Below are 21058 nucleotides of genomic sequence, written 5' to 3' on the forward strand. Positions count from 1 at the left end.
TTAAAAATAAATAAATAAGAGGATCTTGGTCAGAGGCCAGGGCAAAGATCCTATTCAAAAGATAGCTGAAGTATGAAAGGGCTGAGGGTATAGCTAAAATGGTAGAGCACCTGCCTAGCAAAAGCAAGGCTCTGAGTTCAACCCCTAGTTATGCCTAAATAAACTAAAACTGATTAATGCCAGGTGCTACTGGCTCACACCTATAATCCTAACTACTCGAGAGGCTGAGATCTGAGGATTATGGTTTGAAGTCAGCCCTGGCAGGAAAGTCCTTGAGACTCTTATCTCCAATTAACCGCCAAAGTGCTGGAAGTAGAACTGTGGCTCAAGTGGTAGAGCACCAACCTTTGAGCAAAAAAAAAAAGCTCTGGAACAGTCCTGGCACAGATAAATGTAAAATAAGTTAAAAATAAAAACAAATTTAAAATAAGTTAAAATTAAAATAAGAAAATAAAAATAAAATTCCTAGACACGTTTTTACTATATAGCCCAGGCTGGCCTCCAACTCCCCATCTTCTTGCTTCTACCTCTAGAGTTCAGGGATTATAGGCTTGCACCACCACGCTCAGCTGGATCCTGGAGTTTTGAGTGTCCCCATGATTGCGACTAGTAGCTATGGGAGAGACCAGGCAGCCCGGAGGGCTGTTCTCACCGGCATCACTCACCTGGGCAGTGAAGCCATTGTAGAAGGAGAACCAAATGTGGCCCATCATGCAGGCTGCTGTTTTGTAGAAGAAGAAGCGGAGGAACTTGGAGATTCGCACGTAGGAGAGACGTCCGTGAACCAGCAGGAGCTGCTTCAGGAAGCAGAACTGGGCCAGCACGTAGTCACTGTTCTGCACTGCCTGCATACCCTCCTGACCCGCCAGCCCTACACCGATGTCAGCAGCTGCAGGGGACAGCACAGCCTGTTGACCTCTGGGCCCCCCGGGCTGGCTGCCCACAGCCTCCTCCCCACACCTGGAGCCCATCGCCACCCACTTTTGATCATGTTGACGTCATTGGCCCCGTCTCCAATGGCCAGCGTGACTGCTTGCCGGTATTTCTTCACCAGTGCCACAATCTGAGCCTTCTGCCTGGGTGTCACACGGCAGCAGATGACCACCTGGCACCTGGAGGCCAGGTCCACGAAGGCCCGCTCCCGTCGCACCTTGGGACTCTCTTGGGTATGGGAGGCCAGCGCCAGTGGGAATCTGGAATTCTGCCACATCCTGGAGAGCCCCACAGCCTGTCGGAAGTCCCTCCTCATCTGGCCAGGTTCCTGCCAAGTCTTGTCCATCACCACGTTTTGGACCAGGGCCTGGGGCTCCTTGTGCCATGACAGAAGCAGCTGGTCCTGGATAGCGGGGAGAAGGGGCTGCATCATTTGGCCTGTGCCACCCTTTATTTCCTTTACTGAATATCCCTCCCTGGGGTCTTGAGACCCTGTGTAACTAACCCTCTGTCTGGGCTTGAGGCTTGACTGTGTCTCTCCCTTGCACTGGCTTCTCTGGGTCCAATCTCTTGGCATTTCTTTTGCTTTCCTTTTTTCTTTTGCTGGTCCTGGGGCTTGAACTCTGGGCCTGCATGCTGTCCCTGAGCTTTTGTACTCAAGGCTAGTGCTCTACTGCTTGAGCCACAGTTTTACTTCTGGCTCTTTTTTTTTTTTTTTTGCTAGTAAAATGGAGACAAGAATCTCACAGACTTCCCTTCCCAGGCTGGCTTTGAACTGTGATCCTCAGATCTCAATCTCCTGAGTAGCTAGGATAACTGGCATGAACCACCAGCACCCGATTTTCTCTTGGCAGTTTTCATTTAAGATGGCAGCAATACCCCCATCCCTGGTAAGCTTAGGGCCCCCATGACCAGACCCTGTCCTCTACACCAAGGACCCCACTGTCCGCTCCAAGTCAACACTAACCAGAAAGTCCCCATTAATGACCATGGCCATGTTGATCTGGGGCAGGGATTTCAAGTTTCTCCCCGGGGACAGAAGGTTATTGTTGCTCTCCCAGTAGGTCTCCAAGATGCAGCTGTAGGATAGCAGGGGTGAGAGGTGATTCCCACCTCTCCCCTCCCACCCATGCCTCAGTTTCCCACTTGGTTGGGGTGGCACTCACCCCTACCTTGAGAGTCCAGCCAGGCAAATCCAAAACTACACTGAGGATGCTCAGATGGCCCTCCAGGCCATAGACACCCCAGGTCCCTTGCACATTCCTATGCCTACTTACTTTATCTCCTGGTCCTCCAGAATGAGCGTGTTCTCCGTCAGCAGCTGGCAGGCAAAGCCAGTGTTCACAGCTGTCTCTGTAAATCAGTCCTGCTCAGAGACCTCCCAGCCCTGCCTGGTGACCACACCCCCTCTGCCACCTAGACCCCACTCCACCAGCCAATCATAGCAGGGTACCTTGATCCTGACCATGGTGACTGATTCAAAACACAGTATATCACCAGGCTGGCCAATGAGGGCTAGCCCTGAGACATTGTCTGCAGCTCTAAGTGAAAAGGCTACTCTAGGCTGGGCTACTCCAGAGGAGGTGGATTTGAGGGCTGGTCCATCAGGTAGGTCATATCTAAAGCTTCCCCCTCCCCCCTCCCCCCCCAAGTATACTGGGGTTTGAACTAGTCAGGTTCTCTACCACCTGTACCGCACTCTCATCCTTTTTTCTGCTTTAGTATTTTTCAGGAGGATCTTGAAAAGTTTGCTTCTTGCATTTTTTTTTCCAGTTCTGGGGCTTGAACTCAGGGACCTGGGCACTGTCCTTGAGCTTCTTTTGCTCAAGGCTAGCACTCTACCACTAGCACCACTACTGGCTTTTTCTGTTTATGTGGTACTGAGGAATCAAACCCAGGGCTTCATGAATGCATGGGAAGCAAGCACTCTACCAGTAAGCCACATTCCCAGCCCCTTCTTGCATTTTTGAATGTACAGTCTTACACTCTCCCTTTGCTCAGAGTTGGCATTCTACCATTTGAGCCACACCTCTACTGCCAGCTTTTTGCTTTAACTCGAGATATGAGTATCATGGATTTGTCTACCTGGGCTGGCTTTGAACCATGATCCTCAGACCTCAGCCTCCTGAGTAGCTAGGATTACAGGCATACACTACCAGCACCCAACGGGCAAGCTATTTTGAACACTTAGCTCAGCTAGATCTACTGCCCACATGGAGGTTGCAAAAGGCCATCTTGCAATGCTTCTCCAAAACCAAAATACTCTCTGAGCCCTCAGCACACTGTGCATTCTCAGCAGGCACCCTGACTGTTCCTGAGGCTTGGGTGTTTTGTGTGTGTGTGTGTGTGTGTGCTTTCACAAGGCTAGTGCTCTAGCACTTGAGCCACAGCTCCAATCCTGGCTTTTTGGTAATTGTAAAAAAATGTCTCACAGACTTTCCTGTCTGGGCTGGCTTAGAACCACGATCCTCAGATCTCAGCCTCCTGAGTAGCTAGGATGATAGGCGTGAGCCACCGGCGCCTGGCTTTCACTGAGGGTTTTCAGTGGCCTCTATGTCTCTTTTGAAGGGGAATGCTGGATCCACACACATGGGAGACGTAGTCAATGGGACTTGGGACAAGGGCAGTGGGGACTGGGGAACCCACCTTGCTTATCCCCTGTGAGCATCCACACTTTCACGTTTGCTTCCTTAAGACACTTGATGGCTTCTGGAACCCCATCCTGGAGCTTGTCCTCAATGGCTGTGGCTCCCAGCAGCTGCAGGGCAGGGAGGGGGGGAGACCTCCCGACTGAGCTCTCTAATACCAGGCTTTAAAGCCCCACCCTCAGTCCCTGTGGCTATCTGTGCACCTGGAGGTTCTGCTCCATCTTGTCGTACACCTGGTACAAGGCCTGTGCCCGGTTTTGTAGCAGGAGGCAGGCTCTGTGGTGCTGGCTCTCCCATACCTCAAAGTCCTCCTCAGACACCTCCTTGTAGGCCAGGCACAGGGTCCTCAAGGTCTGCCCTGCAAAGTCCTGGGTGGGGGAGTGGAACTGTCACTACCCCAGCTAGTCCTCCCACCTGCTTGTTCTGTCTCTCTGTTGCTGCTAGGCCTTTTCTGGGACCTGGCTACCTGCAGGAAACAAGTCCCTATACCTTGCTTTTCTTTATTTTTATTTTATTAGTTGCCAGTCTCGGGGCTGGAACACAGGTCCTAGGCACTGTCTCCGAGCTCTTTTGCTGAAGACTGGTACTCTAAACCAGATGCCAGTGGTGCTACTTTACCAGCCCTTGTCAAAGATTTATTTTGAGCTGGGAGCTGGGAGCTCAAACCTGTAAATCTTACCTATGCAGGAGGCGAGATCTGAGGATCACAGTTCAAAGCCAGACTAGGCAGGAAAGTCCATGAGACTTACTTATATATTTATTTTTATTTTGCCTGTGCTTGGGCTTGAACTCAGGGCCTGGATGCTGTCCCTGAGCTTTTGTGCTGAAGGCCATTGCTGTACACTTGAGCCCCAGCCTTACCTCCAGCTGTTTTGGTGCTTAATTGGAGGTAAGAGTCTCATGAACTTTCCTTCTCGGGCAGGCTTTGAACCACAATCTTCAGATCTCAGCCTCCTGAGTATCTAGGATTACTGCATGAGCCACTGGTACCTGGCATCCATGGGACTCATCTCCAAGGGGATAAACTTCAAGATACAAGCACCCTAGCAGGGTACCACCTCCCTAGTGTTGATGGGGGTCAGAGAATAAGAAATAGCACAGATTGGACAGCAGGGCTCTTTCGGTGTCAGGATCCTCAAGTACATCTGTACCTTGAACGCTTTCCCCACTCATCCCATAGAGTGGTTTGTGCATTTTGCTGAACTCCTGGGCTCTGGGTCTTTATTCTAGAACCAAACACCTGCTTCTCACTAGGCAGAGCAGATCACCCTGCAGACCCCTCAGTGAAACCTTTTGGGGGGTGTTCCTCAGGCTAGACATAGATGCCTCTAGCCCTGTAGATGCAGACTAGACCAGAGGGAAGAGGTGTAGGGGTGGCCCCCATGGCAGGGGACTGAGATCAGAAAGGCATCAGAAAGGTGTAGCTGGCCCTTGAGGACCAAAAGACTGTGAATTACAAAGGCATCTGGAAAAGCACTGTGCCAAGGTCCCAAGGGGTCACCTAGGCCCAGGGGATGGCAAGCTAGTCACTGGGATCCTGGGGCCCCAAGGAGAGGCCAAAGGACAGAGGCTAACAAGAGACAGAAAGTGCTCAGCTTCAGGAACTGTGGCTCATGCCTATAATCCTAGATACTCAGGCTGAGATCTGAGGACTGCAGTTCAAAGCCAGACCAGGCAAGAAAGTCCATGAGACACTGATCTCCAATTAACTATCAAAACAACCAGAAGTGGGACTGGGAAGGTGTCTCAGTGGTAGAGTGCTTGCCTTGCATGCATGAGGCCCTGGGTTCAATTCCTCAGTACCACATAAACAGAAAAGCTGGAAGTGGTGCTGTGGCTCAAGTGGTAGAGCGCTAGCCTTGAGGTAAAGAGCTGAGGGACAGTGCCCAGGCCCAGAGTTCAGGCCCCATGACCAGGGGGGAAAAAAAACAACCAGAAGTGGAGCTGGAGCTCAAATGGTAAAAGAAGCTCAGGGGATAGCATCCAGGCTGTGAGTTCAAGCCTCAAGACCAGCATACAAGCAAAGGTTGAGTTGAGGAATCTCAGCTTTACCTGCAAAGAAGAAAGACTGAGCAAGGAAGGGATGAGTGTCTCCTAGAACCCAGGATTGGCTGGGAGACTGCACCGGGGCTGGGGGGTGGGTGGGTGGGATGGATATCCAAAGTCAAGATCCAATCCACCCATAAGGTTTTTGTTGTTTTTGGTGTTGTTGTTGTTTTGGTTGGTCATGGGGCTTGAACTGAGGGCCTGGATGCTGTCCCTGAGCTTTTTTGCTCAAGGTTAACACTCTACCACTTTGAGCACAGTGCCACTTCCGGTTTTCTGGTGGAGATAAGAGTCTCATGGACTTTCCTGCCCCAGCTGACTTCAAGCTGCGATCTTCAGATCTCAGCCTCCTGAGTAGCTAGAATTACAGGTGTGAGCCACCAGTGCCTGGCTCACAAGGCAATTAGAGAAAGAGGCCCTCTCTGAGTAGGTATACCTTGGAGTTCAGCCCCCACCCAGCCTCTGCAGATAGATGGGAGGTGGGAGGGAAGAAATGCTTTGTACAATGCTTTGTACACGGCTGCCCTAAGGGCCTACTACCATTCTTTATATGTGCTATTTATCTTTCTTCTTCCCCTTGTACACACACACTACCAGCAGCAGCAACTTTTCTCCCAGCCAAGACTCACAGCCAAGATTTCCTCTGTGGTCTCCTCCATTTCACCCCTCTTGTACAAGCGCTCCAAGATGACTGTGTCGGCGCCCTTGGTGTAGAGGCAGATGGAACCCTCGGGGTTCCTGACTGTGGGAAGATAGAGAGACTTGGCTGGTACACACACTCCCCGGCCGGGCCTCCCAGCTGGGGGTGGGGAGTGGTGGTGCCCACCCAGCACAGACATCCGCTTGCGATCGCTGGTGAAGTCCATCATGGCGAGCACCTGGTAGACACGCTCCTCTCCCAGCTCCAGCACCGTGATAGTGTCCTGAGTGCGGGACCTGAACACGTAGCCCAAGTTCCTGGCCGCAGTAACCAGCACCTCCTCATCAGGGGAAGCTGCCTGGTACAACAATTGGTCTGGCATGGGAAGAGACAGGCAGGGAAGTGGGGAAGGAAGCAAGAATTCACCCCCTTTTTCCCTCCCTGCTTGCTGATACAGACTCTTCTTTTTATGCCTTTCCTGGGGCTTGAATTCAGGGTTGGATGCTGTCCCTGAGATTTTTTTTTTTGCTCAAGGCTAGCACTCTTATCACTTGAGCCACAGCTCCACGTCCAGCATTTTCAATAGTAATTGGAGCTAAGAGTCTCACAGACGTTCCTGCTTGGGCTGGCTTTGAACCTTGATCCTCAGATCTCTGCCCCCAGTGTAGCTAGGATGGCAGGCATGAGCGAACAGCTCTGAGCCATCTTCTTTCGGCTCCAGGCCAGCATGGCTTGGGCAGCCTGGGATGAGGTGCTGGGCACAGTCAGGCTACAACAAGAACCTGGGAGGAGGCTGGGCTGGGGTCAGGGATTTGGTGGGAGTCCCCCAGGCCCGAGTCATCACAGGCTGGATCTGCACTCACTGTCTTCTTCCTGGGCCATCACCGTGTGGCAGATGGCGAGCAGGCGCCAGAACTCCTGCACCACTCCATCCTGTCTGTGCCGCACTGTGTGTAGTAGCTGCTTGTTGTAGTAAAGGAATTTTCCATCTGCAAATTCATTCCACATGTAGGGCATCTCCTGGGTGAGGGGCAGTGGACAGGGACAGGACAGGTTGCCTCTAAGTGGGTCCCTGTCCATCCCTCTACCTGCCAGAAGGGCAAGGCCGGGGGCTTACCTGACGGGGGGTCCCATCCTCATCCTCAGGACCTAAGAAAACAAATATTTCAGAGCTGGGCGCTGACGGCTCAGCCTGTAATCCTCGCTACTCAAGAAGGCTGAAATCTGAAGTTCACAGTTCAAAGCCAGCCCAGGCAGGGAAAGCCTATGAGACTCTTATCTCCAATGAACCAACAAAAAGCTGGAAGTGGAGCTGTGCTCAAGTGGTAGAGCACTAGCCTTGTGCAAAAATGCTCAAGGACTGCATCCAGGCCATGAGTTCAAGCCCCAGGACTGGCACAAAAAAAAAAAAGAAAAAGAATTCTTCAGAACTTTGCTGCCTGGGAGCCCATACTCAGGGTCCCACAGCCTGTTCCCCCTCCCCCCAAGCTTAGCCTCCCTCCAAGGGGGTACCCCAATGTCACCAGTCAAACCTGGAGCCCTATGGCCCTGATCTGCGGTTGAAGTTGAAGACCCTTGTAACCCTTGATCTTGGGCACCCAGCCCCTGAATCAGGTATTGGGGGACCCTCCCTCCACAGAAAGGAGCAGGGGAGAGCAGAAGGGGGGCCAGGCATGCCCCACCGTAGATGTGGCCGTTGATACAGCATTTTTTGAAGGTCAGGACATTCTGTGTGAGCGTGCCCGTCTTGTCTGAGAAGATATATTGCACTTGGCCCAGCTGGTCGTTAAGGCTGGTGCTACGGGCCTTGGCGGGCATGGCCAGCGGCTTGTAGTACATCCCCGCATCCCAGTTGATGAATAGGCTGTGGCCCAGGTAGATGAATTCCGTTCTGCAAATTCATGGCCCGTCACATTCCTACCTGTCCGGCCCTCAGGAGGCCTCCATTTATCCCATCTGAGAAATGGGCACAGTCCTGGCCAACCACATGACTCACATGATAAACAAAGACATGGGCACCACGGTGCTGAGCAGGATGAGGAAGCTCCAGAAAATCAAGAAGGACTCCAGAATCTCCGTCCTCGTGTGCTTGACAGACAGATAGTGGTGCTTCCATTTGAAGTCTTTGATCATGACACTGAAGCCCAGGGTCAAGGCCAAGGAGATGGCCACCAGAGACAGAAAGATCTAGAAGGTGGGCATTGAGATAAAGAGGTATGGGAGAGCCTGAAAGGGCCTCGAGAACCTCAGAGATTTGTCAGTGGGGACATGTAAAAGGACAAAGTTGGGAGAAGATAATCCTCAGATCTGCCATGAGAATGGGAACAGATAGCGGAGAGCAAAGATGGGTCAGGAAGGGACCAGAGGGGGGATACTCGCAGAGCTTTTGCCTGGATTTTGTGGCTGATTTATTTTTTACTAGAGTGACACATAAAAATCACAAAGGTGCTGGTGGCTCATGCCTGTAATCCTAGCTACTCAAGAAGGCTGACATCTGAGGATCAAAGCCAGCTAGGGCAGGAATATCTATGATAAACTTATCTCCAATCAACCACGAAAAAGCTGGAAGTGGGGCTGGGAAGGTGGCTCAGTGGTAGAGTTCTTGCCTTGCTTGCATGAGGCCCTGGGTTCCATTCCTTAGTACCATAATCAGAAAAAGCTGGAAGTGGCACTGGGGCTCAAGTGGTAGAGTGCTAGCCTTAAGCTGATGAGCAGAAGGACAGTGCCCAGGCCCAGAGTTCGAGCCCCATGACTGACCCAAAAAAAAAGCTAGCAGTGGATCTGTGGTTCAAGTGGTAGTATGCTAGTCTTAAAAAGCTCAAGGACAGTGCTCAGGCCCTGAGTTCAAGTCTCAGTATCAGCACAAAAATAAATTATGAAGATAATTATGAAAAGACTTATAGATGGTTCCCTTTCATTGCAGGTAATAGGTGAGGCTTTTTTCTTATAGATTTGGAAAATGTCGAAATCAAATTTTACTTCATTCAAGCCCCACAACCGACAAAAAAAAATTTTACTTCATGAAACTTTTTTTCTGGTAATTTTGTGAAGAGAATCCAGAGCTGCTCACATGCTAGGCAAAAACAGAACCACTAAGCTATAGCCCCATGCTAACTTTTTGTTGTTGGTGGTGGTGGTCATGGGTCTTGAACTCTGGGCCTGCTGTCCTTGAGCTCTTCAGCTCAATGGTGAGTGCTCTACCACTTGAGCCACAGTGCCACTTCCAGTTTTCTGGTGCTTAATTGAAGAGTCTCATAGCCTTTACTACCTGGGCTGGCTTTGAACTACGATCCTCAGATCTCAGCTTCCTGAGTTGCTAGGATTACAGGCATAAGCCACCAGTACCTGGCTGTTTTTAAACACTACTGAAACAAAGATTCTCTGTCAACAAAGACTTGCTCTTGGAATAAACCTGATCATTGTATGAGGAAGGAAACCAAGGAACAGAAGATAGCAACTCCAGGTTTCTATCAGTAGGGTAGGGGGTCTTCCTCTAGACTCCCCAATGTCTCCCCACAAAAGCTCTGGTTGTCAGCTCACCAGGATCACCAGCTTGTTCATGAGGAGATCTAGCTTAGTCCTCTTCAAGTGGATCTTGCCACAGTTCTGCATGATCTTTGTGTCAACACCTGCAAGATTTATAGCCATCCAGCCAACCATTCCCCATCCATCTGTCTGCCCATCCATTCATCCATCCACTTAACCATCTATTACCATCTATCTACCCTCCATCCATCTACTCAACCACCCATCCCACATCCATCTATCCATTTATTTGTCTATCCACCCATCCATCCAACTTTCCATCCCCCATCCATCGGCTCCCACCCATCCACATAGCCATCCTTCATCAGTTCATCCACTTATCCATCCATATATCCATTCATTTACCCACCCATCTACTTATTCACTCACTTTTCTGGCCCTCCACCCACCTCATCCATCCACTCACCCATCTACTCACCCACCACTCATCCATCCATCCATCCATCCATCCTCCATACACCCTGACCACATAGCCATCTGTATACCCACTCATCTATTCATTCACTCTCCCCACCTCCATCCCATCCATCCACTCATCCACTCATCATTCATCCAGCCATTCATCCATCCACCCAATCATCCAGCAGCCTTCCAACTTCAGGGTCTAGACCCTGAAAGGGGAGAAGGCTGACAAGCCATAGCCCAGAGAGAGCTCCATATTTTCTTTTTCTTTTTTTTGGGGGGGGGTCTGGTTGTGGAGCCTGAACTCTGGGCCTGGGTGCTGTCCCTCAGCTCTTCAGCTCAAGGCTAGTGCTCTACCACTGGAGCCACAGCGCCACTTCTGGCTTTTTTTCTTTCTGCTTATGTGGGGCTGAGGAATCGAACCCAGGGCCTCAGGCATGCAAGGCAAGCACTATACCACGGAGCCACCTTTCCAGCCCAAAGCTCCATATTTTCTGATCCATGTTCCTTCTTACAGAGAAGCCAAACCACAGGAGCCCACGTCTCTCCACGGGTCCATCACGGTCATGCCTAGCCCTGTTCCTTGCACTCCACCCCCCTTGGCTGTCACATGCTGCTGTACCAGCATAGATGACCAGGCCATAGCAGGCATCAGTGTTGCGGATCTTGCTGCCACGCAGGAGCAGGTTCCCAATGTCCAGGGGATATTTCCTGTGGTTCCACTCCAAGCTCCCCACAAACTGGTGCATCTGGCTGTTGGGGTCCTCACACCTCACAGTGCCTGTGGACACATGGCAGTCAGCAGGTGGGATGGCAAACCTGCACCCCTGATCCCAGCTACAGACTCTGCCACGCCTTCCCAACTGAAGTAGGGGGAATGCTCCCACCACCGTCCGGCTCCAATCACCCTCACAGACCCTGGGGTGTCCTCGGGTACCTATGGGCATTGCATACCCTGGTTTCCCCTAGAACACTCCAAGACTTGTTTCATGGCCTCATGGACTTTGCACACATATCCCAACATCCCTGACTTAAGAAACAGTAACCCTTCTGTACATTACCTTTATAATAGCAGTTTTATACACACACACACACACACACACACACACACACACACACACACGGGGCATGAAAAAGCTACTAGACCTTACAGGGTGGCAAATGCACCCAATTCTGGCTGGGCACTAGGCCCCACTTAACACCTACCACCATCATCAAAGCCATAGGAGGGGCATAGGCCCAGATGTGTGCATAGGATTCTCTCTTCCCACTCACCCTGGAAGGACGCCATCTTTGTAGCACTGGTCAGTTCTTGATGGGTGACTGTCAACGCCTGTCTGAACTTCAAGTTGGTCTCCCTGGTAACAAGGAAAGGCAGGAAAGTACAGAAGGTGATGAAAAGATGGCTGACACCCTGGGGTAAAGAGCCACACCTTCTCTCAGAGATAGTGAACACATTTGCTGTGCTTCTATCCTGTTCCAGATGTAGACTAGAAGGCTGAGGCCCAGAGAGGATTTGCCAGAGATCATACAGCACAAAAGGCCCAGGTCAGGGCCTAAGCTAGCAGATACTGTGGTGGCCGGAAGGCAGATCTCCTCCTCTGGAGTGGGGCCTCCTGTATTTTATGCCCCTGTTGGCTGGGAAAGCCTGTTCTGTGCCCACATAAATGTTCACGGGAAAGCTGGAGACAGGAGTCAGCTGATTGGTGTCTTTCTTCTGTTTTTCTGGCTTAGGGATGCTGCAGCCTCTTTTCCTTCTTTTTTATGTGATGATGATGTATGTGTGTGCATGTGTCAATCCTAGGGCTTGAACTCAGGGCCTGCAACTGTCCCTGAGCTTTTATGCTCAAAGCCAGCTCTCTCCCATTTGAGCCACAGCTCCATGTTTAGCTTTTTCTTTTTCTTTTTGGTCAGTCATGAGGCCTGAACTCAGGGACTGGGTGCTGTCTCTGAGCTCTTTTGCTCAAGGATAGCACTCTACCACTTAAACCACAGCTTCACTTCTGGTTTTCTGGTAGATAATTGGACAGAAGGGTCTCACTGACTCTCCTGCCCCAGCTGGCTTTGAACTGTGACCCCCAGATCTCAGCTTCCTGAGTAGCTCCAATTATAGGCATGAGCCACCGCATCCTGCTGATATTACGGTTTCTCACCCATCAATGTCAGCTGTCTCCACGTAGCACAAGCTGCTGGGCTCTGTGCTGGCTAGCAAGAGCAAGTCGGCCTGGAATGGGACAGGAAGGAGACAGGACTGTAGGGGATGGCGGATGGGCTGAGGAGCCTCTCCTGGAGCACTTACAGGAGGTAACACTTACTCACCGGTACTATGCTGTCCTTTCTCAGACACACCACGTCTCCCACTTGTATGTGTTTCCACTTTCTCCAAGTGAAGCTGCAGGGAGGGGGGGTGTGAGAGGGCTCCAACTCCTTCCCAGGCCCGGTCTCTGAGTCCTGCGCAAGGCCCTCTCTGCTCAGCAGCTGCCTCCCCAAGTTCCATGAGTTCTTCTTCTCTCTGCCCAGTGACTTCCAGGGTCCCTTATCCAAGTGTTTCCCCGCCTTCCCTTGCCCTCCCCTGAGCCCAGGTAACTGATATTTTTTGTCATGATCCCAGTGGCCAGGTAGACATTAGGTGCCTAATAAATGCAGGCCCTCCAGGTGCCAATGGCTCACATCTGTAATCCTAGCTACTCAGGATGCTGAGATCTGAGAATTGCAGTCCAAAGCCAGCCCCTGCAGAAAAGTCTGTGAGACTATCTCCAAATAATTGTAGAAAAAGCCAGAAGTGCCGGGCGCTGGTGGCTCATGCCTGTAATCCTAGCTACTCAGGAGGCTGAGATCTGAGGATCGTGGTTCAAAGCCAGCCTGGGCAGGAGAGACCGTGAGACTCCTATCTCCAATAAACCACCAGAAAACCGGAAGTGGCGCTGTAGCTCAAGTGGTAGAACACTCGCCTTGAGCTGATGAGCTGAGGGACAGCGCCCAGGCCCAGAGTTCAAGCCCCACGACCGACAAAAAAAAAACAAAAACAAAGAAAAAGCCAGAAGTGGCTTGCTCTGTGGCTCAAGGGGTAGAATGCTAGCCTTGAACAAAAGGAGCCCGGGGACAGTACCTAGGTCCAGAGTTCAAGCTTCAGGACTGGCAAAAAAAAAAAAAATACAAGCCTGGAACTTGATCTGGAGCACAGAAGGTACCAACCATTCTGTTGGCACCCTGTTCACTATGACTACATCCTGGCCAACATGTCCAGGATGGTCCTCCATGGCCGCCTCCAGCCTCACCTCTTTCCACTCAGGATCTGGCACGGCCTGTTGTTGATGGCATGGTCACTCCTGTGCCGCCCCTGGACCAACAGGATGGGATCAGAGAGGTGGTCTTGCCCCTCCCACTGTCCCCACCTTGCTTGCCCAGGTAACTGGCCAGCCCCTGCCAGCCAGGGCCACCCAACACTGTCCAGGGTTCCCAGGATGAGGCCTACAGGCCAAACACAGGGGGCCACCACGGCCGATGGCTAATAGGACAGAGGATTCTGCACACCAGGATGCAGGACAAGAATAGCAGAGCCCAACATAGCCACCAAGGCCATCATTCTCAGACTCATGACCAATACATTAAGGCCAGCAGTGGTGGGACCAGGACTCTGGACCCCCCCCCACCATGATCTCACATCCCCAGTGTCACCCTAACTTACAACATCATCCACCAAGTCTCGAGTAGCCCGGATAAGGAAGAGGCAGACTAATGGTGCAAAGAGGGTAAACCAAGGCAGCGTGGAGATCTCCGGGATGCCCTGCAGGGTTGGGAAGGTTGTGTCAGTCACTTCCTGCCTTCCTGCCCTGCGGGCCACTCTCCTTCTATCGCCTACTCCTGTAGCCCTCTTTCTCTGGCCACTCTTCAGGTCTGGGTTCCATCGTGCTCCTCTGGTCCAAGCACACCAGACCACACAGTCTGTTTCCAGACCCAGTCCATTGGTTCCTTGTATAGACTGAATCAATTATCCAGCAAAAAAGTCGGAAGTGGGGGTGTGGCTCAAGTGGTCAGTAGATCTCCAGCCTTGAGCAAAAAAGCTAAAAGACAATGTATACACACACACACACACACACATACACACACAACCACTAAACAACAAACAAATAAAACCAAGGCCAGGCACTCTAATCCCACATACTCAGGAAGCTGAGATCATGGTTCAAAGACAGCCCATTCAAGAAACTCTAAACCTGGTCACTCTTCAGCTCAAGGCTAGCACTCTACCACTTGAGCCAAAGTGCCACTTCCAGATTTCTGGTGGTTAATTAGAGATAAGCGTCTCATGGACTTTCTTGCCCAGGTTGGCTTTGAACCACAATCCTCAGATCTCAGCCTCCTGAGTAGCTAGGATCACAGGCATGAGCCACCGGCACCAGGCTCCATGAGACTCTTTACCCCAAAACCAGAAGTGATGCTGTGACTCAAAGTGGTAGACTGCTAGCCTTGAGCACAAAAGTTCAGAGACAGCACCCAGCCCTTAAGTTCAAGCCCCAGTACTGACAAAAAAAAAAATAAAACCATAAAAGAGGGCAGAGAATCAAAATGCTGAGCAGGTAGGGGGCTCCAGGAGAGGAAGACAGGGTCCTGGCTAGATGACTGCCCTCCACATACACCATGAGTCCCTGCTGTTCAGATGCCAGGAAATGGCCTGGTAGGTTCTGAAAAACCATCAGGACTCCTTGGCTCCCCCAGTCTGAGGCCAGCCACATGGGCACAGAGGCTAAGGGTGTTGTGTGGCCAAGACAATCCCACCTGGAGGGAGGTGGCTGTCTTCTCCCCCTTCACTATTCAGCTTCACCTCGTATGCCAGGGACACACGAAGCGGGAAGGCAGTGTGAGGGAGAAGTCAGATATTAATTGGCTCATCATACAGTAAACAGCCAGAGTGCTCCGGTGGACTTCTGGAGGAGTCAGCCCTGCACCCTGCCTCACCTGCAGGATAATGATGAGGAGGAAGTAGAGGTTGGACACACGGTGGAACTGCTCATACAAGTTCAGTGGCAGGAAGGAGAAGAAATTATACTTGGCTGTGTGGATGGCGTTGGTCTAGAAGGAGAACATCAGTCAGTGAATGGGGCGCTACCCAGGCCTAAGGGTTCTTGGGGCCAGTCACCCCATCCCTGCCTTGCCAGAGTGGCCACAGACAACATTAAGGGAGCATCCACTGAACCAGTGTTTCCAGAGTCTCTGCTGGGTCAGCATTAATTAAATTGTGTCAACAATATTGCCCAAAATGAAAGACTAGCTGGACACAGTGACACAGTGGCTCACAGCTGTAATTCTAGCTGCTCAGGAGGCCAAGATATGAAGATCAAGATGCAAAGCAAGCTGGGGCAGGAAAGTCCATGGGACTCTTATCTCCAATTAACATCCCCCCTCAAAAAAAAGCTGGAAGTGGAGCTTTGGCTCAAGTGGTAGAGCACCAGCTTTGAGCAAAGGTATAGTACCCTGGCATTGAGTTCAAGCCTCAGTACCAGCACAAAAAAAAAAAGTGAGACTCCTCTCTCATGAGATTCTAGAGAGGACTCTGACACTGTGTGCTGGTAGAGTTGTGTATTAATTTACTTTAATGCCCATGGGTAAAGTTTTAAAAAAAAAAGTCATGATTTGATAAGAACAGCACTACTTTCTCAGGATCACAATGAAAATAACAAGCAGCCGGGCACCAGTGGCTCACATCTGTAAACCTAGCTACTCAGGAGGCTGAGATCCAAGGATTGTGATTCAAAACCAGCCCAGGCAGGAAAGCCATGAGACTCTTATCTCCAGTTAACTACCAGAAAACTGGAAGTAGAGCTGTGGCTCAAAGTAGTAGAGAGCTACCCTGGAGCAGAAGAGTTCAGAGACAGCACCCAGGCCTTGAATTCAAGCCTCATTACCAAAAAGAAAAAAGCTCAAGGACAGTACCCAGGCTCTGAGTGAGCGCACGTGCACATGCATGCATGCGTGCACACGCACATGCACACGCACACGCACACACACACAAGTAATGTGACAAGCAAGACTCTTAGTCTGAAAACAAACTCTCCCCATGGGGAGATCCTGGCAGCCCGCCAGGGGATGGTAGGAGATAAAGAGACCTTATTGAATAGAGAGGATGGGGCCTGGGCTCTATCAGGGTGGTAGTCTCCCTGCCCACCTTGTACTTTTTCTTCTGCCAGCACAGGAACTTCTCCTTGAACTTGGTGTGAAAGTCCCAGTTGTTGGCCTTCACCTCCCAGGTGAATGCTGCAGTGGGAGAAAGTTAAGCATTTCTAAAGCAGACAAACACCCTAACAAAGCCTTAGAGGATAACTAATATGCCCCCAGGAGCGCTGGATGCTGGGGATGTCCAAGGAGCTCAGCAACAAACAGGAGGGAGTGAGGGCCACGCTGGGGGCCCGTCTCAGTCCCTGCACTGTGCTCCAAAGGCACTGGCACACATGGATCTCAAGAGTAACTCTTCCACTAGAGAACAGGTACTTAGAGAACCACTGACATCCATTGATTTTACAGACCAGGTAAACTGTGGCCTGGCATCATGCTCAGCTAGGGCAGCCTCCTTTCATCAATAAGAGGGTTTGTAATCCAATCAACAGCCCCAAACAAGGTTGATAGTGCCTGACATCTCTTTGTCCCCTCTCTTCCCACCTCCCTCCCCGTCCCCCAACCCTGATTCAGCATGGCACCTGTGTTCTCGTTGTCTTCCACATCTTCACAGTCATTACCAGGGTCTATGCTGATGGGGCTGTTGGGGGAGAAGACTCAGCGTCAAGGTCACACTGTAGTCCCAGCCCTTGCTGGATGTTATCTGTTAGTCTGCTTTTAAGAAAGTCAGAACAGGGGCTGGGAATGTAGCCTAGTGATAGAGTGCTTGCCTAGCGTGCATGAAACCCCGGGTTTGATTCCTCAGTACCACATACACAGAAGTAGTGCTATCGCTCAAGTGGTAGAGTGCTAGCCTTGAGCTGAAGAGCTCAGGGACAGTTCTCACACCCAGAGTTCAAGCCCCATGACAGACAAAAAAAGAAAAAGAAAGATAAGAAAAGAAAAGAAAGAAGCAGCTCAGAACCTATAGGGTACCTGTGGCTCACCCCTGGGGAGACTACTGAGGAGGCAAAGATCTGAGGATTGTGGTTCAAAGCCTGCCCCGATGGGAAAGTCTATGAGACTCTAAATCTCCATTTAGCTACCAAAAAACCAGAAGTACAGCTGTGGCTCAAATGGTAGAGGACCAGCCTTGAGCAAAACACAAAGCAAGTGGCTGGGAATGTGGTTTAGTGGTAGAGTGATTGCCTAGCATGCATGAAGCCCTGGGTTCAATTCCTCAGTGCCACACAAACAGAAAAGGCCTGAAATGGCTCAAGTGGTAGAGAGCTAGCCTTAAGCACAGAGCGGCTCAGGGACAGAGCCCAGGTCCTGAGTTCAAAACTCAGGACCAGGGGCTGGGAAGGCGGCTCAGTAGTAGAGCGCTTGCCTTGCATGCCTGAGGCCCTGAGTTCGATACCTCAGCACCGCATAAACAAAAAGAAAAACGCCGGAAGTGGCGCTGTGGCTCAAGTGGTAGAGCGCTAGCCTTGAGCTGAAGAGCTGAGGGACAGTGCCCAGGCCCAGAGTTGGGGCCCCACGACCGAACCCAAAAAAAAAAAAAAAAAACTCAGGACCAGTAAACAACAACAAAAAATAAAGCAGGAGGAAGCCCTGGTACTGGTACTAAATAAACAAATAATAAATGTCATCTCCCACCAGACATGGGTATCCATCTGCAGTCTTTACCTGGGCTATGAAGGCCCAGACGTTAGCTAAGTGTTCTCTCAGGAACAACTTCAGATCCAAGCAGTTCCAAATTCATCCACCACTCTGGGTTGGCCTTACCTCCCCAACTACCATCATTTAGCCATGGCCCATGGCCCAGCCCTCTTGCCTCTTACTGATGACCTCTATCACCGCCTTCAGTCATCTCAGTGACTCTCCTGTCCCATTTAAGAGTTCAATCCATGTGTGCTGACTGACCAAACAGGGCCTAAGGTTATAGGCTTTATCAGAGCAATGTATCTAAAGAGTGTCCACCACTAAGAGGTCTGGGCTTAGAGTTGCTGGAGGAGGATTCTGCCAGATACAGTCACCCTCAGAAGAGTGGGGATTTACAACAAGCCACTAACAGATTCAGGAATCTCCAGGCGGGGGCTTGATCCAACCCCATGAAGCCATACAAATCACCCTTAAATGGGAGAAGCTCCCCAAATGACCCCCACCCCCTACCTCATCAGTAGGCTCATAGATCCTTCCTTGCCAAGCTCTGGCCAGGCTGAGATCTGAGAACTGTGGTTCAAAGCCAGCCTGGACAGGAAGGTCTGTGAAATACAGGTAGAAGGTACACAGGGAATGCAAGATGTGGGCACTGAGCCTAGAACCTGGGTTCTCAAACATTTATCTCTGTGTATTAAATGAGCCCCTCCTAGGTGCGGATGCCTGGTTGGGCCCCCAGCTGTGCAAATCACTGGTGACCACTGAGAGCATCTTAAGGCCAAGAAGCTTCATGGGTTCTTGTCTGGTCTATGTCCCACCCTGAAGGTAGTTAGTTGGTCAGAGTCCTGCCTGAAGGAAATGTTGAGGTGACTGAAGCCATGAGGCTGGGCCCAAGTGGGAATTGGGGTGGGCCCACAGAAAATAGCCCCCTGAGAGTGGGGATCTCAGAGGAAGATCCCCTTCATCGCCTCCCTCCATACACAGCTCTAGGATTCCTCCTCCACCAGTCATCCTTCCCACCAGCCTGGTCAGTGTTTGCTTACCCTTCAGGTTGTACTTCATACTTTCTAGTCCATCCAGGCTGGATCCCGTGCCTCTTTGAAATACTCCCTATCTCTGGGATGTCCCCCATCCTGGCTCTGGTCACTTTTCTACTCTACTTTTCTCTCGGTCTGGCTCATCTGCTGAACCTCAAATCTCCCCAGAGCTATGACTCATCTGTGTCCCCAGGGCCTGGTAGGCTAGGCTGGGCCTGGCTCTGGGCCAGCTCTGGTCCTCTGGGGGTCCTAAGCCAGCCAGTGCCAATTTCCCAAATAAGGACACGTGAGGCTGGTGTGACTGGTGCTCAGGCAGAGGAAAGGAGGAGAGGTGGGGATACACAAAGATCCAGTGAGGGGGACCTGGGGTTGGAAAAGCTGCTCAGATGTCAGAAGCCCTCCCCCACAAAAAAAGTTTATTTGGGGACAGAAGTACCATGTTGTTTCCTCCTACTCCATTCTCAATAACCAGACACACCATTAGCCAGAAACCTGAGTGCTTCTCCAGCAGTGGCAATGGGGCTCATTGGTGACAGTAGGCCACCAGAGGCAGGCAAAGAAAGGGGGCGGGGGGGCGGGGCACAAGTGTGCTGTGGGAGGGGCCAAGGAGGAAGGCGTTGCTGAAAGGAGGGAGGGAGGCCAAACCAGGAGGCAGGGCATAGGATGGCCTTGCAGAGAAAAGACCATCCTAGGGATGGGGAGTGGCTCAAAAGGCATGGCCAGGAAGGTGGAGCTAGTCTCTTCCAGAGTGGGGTGGAGCTGGCCTTCCCGCAGGGGCAGGGCCAACTCAGAAGGCAGGCCTGTTGGGGAGGGGGAATGGCCTGGAAAGGCGGGGCCTAGTCTAATTTCAGAGTGGGGCAGGGCTGAAGCCTGTCCTGGGGGCGGGACCAAGTTAGGAGGCTGGCTTGGTGGGGAAAGCAGGGCCTTGTCTGGGTGCTCTAGAGAATGTCACTTTGCTTTGCAAAGAACTGGAGTGTCTGGGTGGGACTAGAGTAGAACACCAGACCTAGTGGGGTTAGGACAGCGGGGAGATCAGGCTCAGGAAAGGAGCAGGGGGAGAATGTGGGGCCTATCAGAGATTTGAAGAGGGAGGCAGGGATGGGATCAGGGCCCTGGGACAAGGCCAAGCCCAGGGGTGGGGGCCTGGGAGAAGGTGAGGCCTAAGGAAATCTTAGAGAGGATCACGGTTCCAAACCAGTCCAGGCAGGAAAGTCTGGGAGACACATCTCCAATTAACCACCAGAAGAGGAGCTGTGGCTCAAAATGGTAAAGCACTAGCCTTGAGCAGAAGAGCTCATGGACAGTGCCCAGGCCCTGACTTCAAGCCTAACCACCGACCAAAAAAACCTTACACAACTGTTAAAACATATATTTCAGGGGCTGAGAATGTGGCTAAGTGGTAGAGCGCTTGCCTAGCATGCATGAAGTCTCAGGCTCAATTCCTCAGTACCACATAAACAGAAAAAGCTGGAAGTGACACTGGCTCAAAGTGGTAGAGCGCTAGCCTTGAGCAAAAAGAAGCTCAAGGACAGTACCCAGGCCCACAGTTCAAGCCACAAGACTCGCAAAAAGAAAAAAAAAAAAGTGCTGAGAGCCTTTAAGAGAGTTCTTAGCCAGTCACTGGTGGTTCATACCTGTTATCCTATTTAGGAAGCTGAGTTTTTTTGTTTTGTAGGTTGTGGGGTTTGAACTCCGCCTGGAAGCTGTCCCTCAGCTCTTCAGCTCAAGGCGAACACTCTACCACTTGAGCCACAGCACCACTTCCAGTTTTCTGAATGGTTTATTGGAGAGAAGAGTCTCACAGACTTTCCTGTCTGGGCTGGCTTTGAACCCTGATCCTCAGATCTCAGCCTCCTGAGTAGCTAGGATTACAGGTATGAGCTATAGGCACCCAGCCTTTCTTTCTTCCAATCTTTTTCCTTTCTTTCTTCCTCCCTTCCTTCCTTCCTTCCTTCCTTCATTCTCCCTTTCTCTTTTCTATCGTAGCACTGTCCCTGAACTTTTTTGCCCATAGCTAGCACTCTACCACTTAAGCCACTTGATTTTTTTTT

The 21058-nt window shown here is 51.2% G+C and overlaps 2 protein-coding genes across 2 annotated transcripts in view; both read right to left on the reverse strand.

The window, feature by feature from the left end:
- The window catches only part of Atp8b3 (ATPase, aminophospholipid transporter, class I, type 8B, member 3), a 27973-nt gene extending 8871 nt beyond the window's left edge, over positions 1-19102 (reverse strand). The window contains exons 1-23 of the mRNA XM_013022700.1: positions 19014-19102; positions 16911-16969; positions 16382-16470; positions 15175-15288; positions 13904-14002; positions 13494-13555; positions 12535-12607; positions 12369-12439; positions 11491-11573; positions 10838-10996; positions 9808-9896; positions 8264-8454; positions 7950-8158; positions 7385-7416; positions 7131-7287; positions 6454-6642; positions 6257-6369; positions 3785-3949; positions 3580-3691; positions 2211-2286; positions 1901-2012; positions 982-1336; positions 666-889 (exon numbers count right to left, since the gene is read on the reverse strand). Of these exons, the coding sequence (XP_012878154.1) occupies positions 666-889; positions 982-1336; positions 1901-2012; positions 2211-2286; positions 3580-3691; positions 3785-3949; positions 6257-6369; positions 6454-6642; positions 7131-7287; positions 7385-7416; positions 7950-8158; positions 8264-8454; positions 9808-9896; positions 10838-10996; positions 11491-11573; positions 12369-12439; positions 12535-12607; positions 13494-13555; positions 13904-14002; positions 15175-15288; positions 16382-16470; positions 16911-16969; positions 19014-19102 (2922 nt within the window). The remainder of the gene's footprint in view (positions 1-665; positions 890-981; positions 1337-1900; positions 2013-2210; positions 2287-3579; positions 3692-3784; positions 3950-6256; positions 6370-6453; positions 6643-7130; positions 7288-7384; positions 7417-7949; positions 8159-8263; positions 8455-9807; positions 9897-10837; positions 10997-11490; positions 11574-12368; positions 12440-12534; positions 12608-13493; positions 13556-13903; positions 14003-15174; positions 15289-16381; positions 16471-16910; positions 16970-19013) is intronic.
- The window catches only part of Rexo1 (REX1, RNA exonuclease 1 homolog (S. cerevisiae)), a 43520-nt gene continuing 32241 nt past the window's right edge, over positions 9780-21058 (reverse strand). Inside the window, exon 12 of the transcript XR_001175310.1 lies at positions 9780-9791. The gene's annotated coding sequence lies outside the window, so the exon portion shown is untranslated. The remainder of the gene's footprint in view (positions 9792-21058) is intronic.

Source organism: Dipodomys ordii, unplaced genomic scaffold (assembly GCF_000151885.1).
Source record: "Dipodomys ordii isolate 6190 unplaced genomic scaffold, Dord_2.0 Scaffold64, whole genome shotgun sequence".
Taxonomy (NCBI): Eukaryota; Metazoa; Chordata; class Mammalia; order Rodentia; family Heteromyidae; genus Dipodomys; species Dipodomys ordii.